The 4,952-nt window shown below is 54.2% G+C and overlaps 1 protein-coding gene across 1 annotated transcript in view; it reads left to right on the forward strand.

The window, feature by feature from the left end:
- Positions 1-1,897: 1,897 nt before the first annotated feature.
- MXRA5 (matrix remodeling associated 5) overlaps positions 1,898-4,952 on the forward strand; it is a gene marked incomplete at its 3' end in the record, with an annotated part of 31,364 nt that continues 28,309 nt past the window's right edge. Inside the window, exon 1 of the mRNA XM_023198627.2 lies at positions 1,898-2,807. Coding sequence (XP_023054395.2) covers positions 2,761-2,807 — 47 coding nt within the window. The remainder of the gene's footprint in view (positions 2,808-4,952) is intronic.

A 4,952-nucleotide genomic window follows, 5' to 3' on the forward strand; every position in this document is an offset into this window, starting at 1 on the left:
ATCCTCCCGCCTTGGCCTCCCAAAGTGCTGGGATTACAGATGTGAGCCACTGTGCCTGACCAAATCTAGACATTTCTTAATAGAATTCAACCTCAGTCATGCACACATTCATTCATTCAATTGAACAGCTAGTGTACGCCAAGCTCTGTGCTATACTCCAGGTGTCAAGAAGCTACGATGGCATAAAAAGAAGGTGAGTGATTGTCCACAATGCAGGAAAAAGCCCACATTAGCAATGGGCATGGAGGTAGGGAAATACTCTACAAGGGAGATTGAGGAGAACTTTGTCAAAACAGTGGCATGAACCAACAACAAGAATCAGGGATGTGCTACCTGTTCTTGACAAGCCAGTCCTATCACCGAAAGGAAGATCCCAGGGACAGGCAGGCTGGGAAGTACAGGGCATGGCACTGGCCACCCATGGAAAACTTCAGCCTTGGATTTGAGGATGATGGCACCCCTCTAAGTCTCAGTGATGGCCCGGAAGGGATGAATGAGGAGTTGGTGGAGGAAGAAGTTGTCAAAATCTAAGACATATCCATGCAACTGCAGTGAGAGAGGTGGAGAGAAGAGCACGTTGGGCCCAGAGATTCTTAGGCATCAGGATCTAAACTTGGCAACCAGTTGACTATGAGGAAGACATGAAAGAGGGGCAGAAGGCAACGATGACTCGAGTTTCTAGTTTAGCTGATGAGATGGGTGGCAACACCATTAACAAAGGTAAAGACATGTTCAAGAGACAGTTGTTTTTTGTTTTGTTTTGTAATTTAATCAGTGGATTTGGGGCATGCCCAGAAAGAGGCTACCTAAGGGTATTATTTGACTAATCCCTGGAACTATGTCAACACACACTGAAAACGAAAGCTACAGAAGGAATGAATTCCCATTTGTGAACCAGTGTTTCCTGACTCTCAACTCTGTGGAAGCCACCCTAGGCGTGGGAGGCAGGTGGTGAGGAATTCCCAGATGCTGTGTTTCTTAGGAGGAGCTAAGATGGTCCAGGCTCCATGCAAGGGAAGCAACTTACTTCTTAGGCTTATTCCTTCCTTCCTCCTGAAAGCCCCCTGACAGAGTGCTAGAGGTGGGGCAGGACTTCTGAACCTAAAGAGCAGACACTTCTCAATTATACTTTTTCCATGCATTGCCTTTGAAAAACTGCACGCCTGCTGGGCTCGGTGGCTCACGCCTGTAATCCCAGCACTTTGGGAGGCGGAGGTGGGTGGATCACTTGAGGCTAGAAATTCGAGTCCATCCTAAGCGACCTAACGAGACCCTGTCTGTACAAAAAGAAAAAAAAAAAAAGTACAAAAACTAGCCCAGCGTGGTGGCGTAAGCCTCCAGTCCCAGCTACATGGGGGACTGAGGTAGGAGAATCGCTTGCGCCTCGGAGGCAGAAGTTACAGTGAGCCGAGATCACACCGCTGGCACTCCAGCCTGGGCAACAGAGCGAGACTCCGTCTCAAACAAACAAACAAACAAATAAATAAATAAATAAATAAATACCGCACGCTATCAGCCTGCTTCAGGGGCGTCTCAGCAGACAGGATTTGCTGTACAAGTACATGGTACCACTGAGCTTGTAAAAAAATAATTTTTTTTTTTTAATGCTCACAGATGTCTTTTGTAGATCAAAGAACACAACAGGCAAACACTCACCCTAAGGACGTGTTGTCAAAATGCTGGTTCAGGGAGAGGAATGCGGCTAACCAGAGGAACAGCGAAAAGCAGTCGCTGGTGCACCTTGCAACAAACTGGTGCAGTGGTGCCTTTCCGGGCCCTGCACACCTGTCTGAGCTCCATGTTTTTACCCCAGGTGGGCTCTGCTGACTGAAGATCCTCGCCTGACCTCTCCCCACCATTCCAGGTCTGACTTATCCAGGAAGCCAGACAACCGCCTCCTCCTCCTCCTCTGCCTCCTGAAATAGGGACCTACCCTCTGCACCCTCTACTTTTTGCCTTGTCGCCAGGTCGCTCTCCCATCCCTCCGCCCCGTCCCCGGACAATACCCTCAGACTCTCCGAAAGTCCCAGCCCTCGCCCTGCCCCTCGAAGCTCCCCACGCCGGAAGGGAGCCGTTCCACCTTTCAGGCTAGAAGACTGGCAGGGGGAGGGAGCGGGCGCCGGGGAGTCCCGGAGAGGCGGGAGGGCGTGGCAGCGGCTCTCACGTTGCAGCCCTGCCTGCAGCTAGCTGGATGCCGGCGGGGCCAGCCCGCTCCTGCCTGCACACGGGCTGGGAAGAGCTGCCAGAGAAAACGCCGTCTGGCCGGGAGAAGCGCAAACCCTGCTCCTTCTCTCTCTCCTGAAAGGAACGGAAACGTTCCCAGCGCTGCTTAGGCGCTCTCCAAGCGCGGACTCAACTGCGGCTCTCACCGCGCTCCCTGCATCTCGCCCTTCCCTCCTGGGTCCCTGGACTTCTCTCTGACAAAGAGCCCTCCTTCCCCGAGCCGCCTGCGGTTCTTGTTACGGGAGTGGGCGAGGCATGCCCACCCGGGCCCAGGCGCAATGAAGACGCGAGAAGAAGGCTGAGCGCAGAGCGGCGCGGCCAGGGTCCCTTGGCTCGGGCCCGCGCCCCGTCTCCCCGGGGTGGGGCAGGGTGGGGGTGTGCCGAGGCGTGGACTTGGGGAAGCCTTGCAGTGCCGGGAATAAAAGGGCGCCGGCTAGCTGTGCAGCGCTGGGAAGCAGAGCTGCCTCACCGCCGGCCCCGGGAAGGGCATGACCCCGGCAGACTCCTGGCCGTGACTCGCGCGCCCCAGCTCGGTGGATGCTCTCGGCGCACCGCTCCCTTGTGCGGCGGCTTCCCACGGACAGGTGAGGACACAGGGTCGCCAGGGCGCCCCAGGGCTGCCGTGTCTGCCCGCAGGGGGTGAAGGGATTTGAGACACCCAAGGGAAAACTGGGGGTGAAGGACCTGCATGCAGGTAGATTGCACCGTTCCCCAGCACTGTTTGAAGTTGCTAAGAAATCAGGATACCTGAATTCCTGCAAATTTAAGTAACTAAAGATCACTTAGGGAGGAGAGCCGGATCTTGAAGGAGGATGCACTGAATAGGTCTAATTAAGCCCAGACATCCCATGCCTCCTTTCCTCCCTCTCCCCAGTGCGCTCCCCATCCCTCGCTCTCTCTGGAGACCTTCAACCCTGCCATCCAGCGTTTCCAGGAAGCTGCCAACGGAATTCCTAAGTGAAGCCCACTCTGCTCTTGCAGTCTGTGGGGGAAAGGGCACTTGAGGAGCCTCTTTCCAAGTTGCTCAGGCTGTGGCTACTTCAAGTCTCCTCTCCCTCCTCTCTTCCCCCACTCCTTCCCCGCCTCTTTCCTCCTACCCTTACCCAGGCTTTCCCTGGAAAGGGGACAACCCAACGCCTAGAGTGAGCTGAGCCATGCAAAAAAACCGGGACAGTCATCACGCAGATAGAAGGGGTTTGATGTCCAAGTCCCGGGCGGCGGGGACTCGCAGGGTCACCCCAGCCGCGTTCCGGGAAAGCGCGTAATTCACCCCGCAGCCAGCTCGACGCGACTCAGCGGACTCTGGAAGCTGGCCAGGGGCTCAGGGCTGCCCGCCCGGCCACTCCAGGTTGTCCGCCCCGGGCCAAGAAGAAAGTAGACGGCCTCACGCCCCCACCCCTGCTTCCCGACGGGATTCGCAGACAGTCTCTGGCGGCCTAACTGGCGCGTGGCCGCTTTCTCCCCGGCGGAGAGACCCGACTCCGCGTCCCTGGGATTAGGGCTGTCTAGGGGCGAGTTTCCTGGGTCTCCCGAGAGGTTGGTGCCGGGGAGGGGGCGGAGGGAGGCTGGACAGGGAGTTGGGGCCGAAGAGTCCTCTGGAACGCCCTGGCCAAGTCCGCCCGCAGGCACAGGACGCTAGGGACTGGCGCGGCTGCCCTTGGAACCAGCCCAGCGCCGAGGTCAGGCGCGCAGGCAGGGGCGGGGAAAGCCCGGGCTCTGGTGAGAGAGGAAACTCCGAGGACTTTTGCAGAGCTGCAGGAGCCGGTTTGTTCCAGCACTCAGAGGCGGAGCCCGGAGTTGTTTTTTTGCAAAGCTACCTGTGTGCAATCAGTTCTTTATGGGCAGCTGAAGGGAAACGCGCCCCGGGGCTTAAGAGGATAACATTTTCTAGGTCACTTAAAGGCAGGGAAAGCTACAGGTTTGGGATGCTCCTCTCTTATAGGAAGGGTTTTAGATTTTTATTTTTATTTTTTGAGACGGAGTTTCTCTCTTGTTGCCCAGGCTGGGGTGCAATGGCTCGATCTCGGTTCACCATAACCTCCGCCTCCCGACTTCAAGCGAAATCTCCTGCCTCAGCTTCCCGAGCAGCTGAGATTTCAGGCATGCGCCACCATGCCCGGCTAGTTTTGTTTTGTTCGTTTGTTTGTATTTTTAGTAGAGACAGGGTTTCTCCATGTTGGTCAGACTGGTCTCGAACTCCCGACCTCAGGTGATCCGCCCGCCTTGGCCTCCCAAGGTGCTGAATGACAGACGTGAGCCACTAAGCCCGGCCTGGGTTTTAGAATTTTTAATCAGCAGTTCGCGCTCGTTCAGAACCCGGGCGAATGGGCAGGCGCGTGTTTGTTGTGTATCCCTATTTACTTTCCATGTGTGCCACTATTTTTAAGTGAACGCCATTCAAGAGATGACAAAAATGTTAGATGACATAAGCATTGCCAGGGCACGAAGAAAATGATCACCGCCATTCTAAATGAAGTAGCTGATGCAATCTAGCATTTACCCGAGCTTTTCCATTTTTTAGTAACTCCATTTTTTTTTTCTGTTTGCCTGAATATATTTCATAAGCAGTCCCTTCCTGTTTATTGAATGATCAGAGGTTTCCCCAAACTTCCTCCCCGATTAACAGCAACTCTAAATCATCAGAAAAACTCTCTGGCTTTTCCAAGACAAATAATAATAATAATAATAATAATAATAATAATAATAATAATAATAATAATAATGATAGT

This window comes from Piliocolobus tephrosceles, chromosome Y (assembly GCF_002776525.5).
Source record: "Piliocolobus tephrosceles isolate RC106 chromosome Y, ASM277652v3, whole genome shotgun sequence".
Taxonomy (NCBI): Eukaryota; Metazoa; Chordata; class Mammalia; order Primates; family Cercopithecidae; genus Piliocolobus; species Piliocolobus tephrosceles.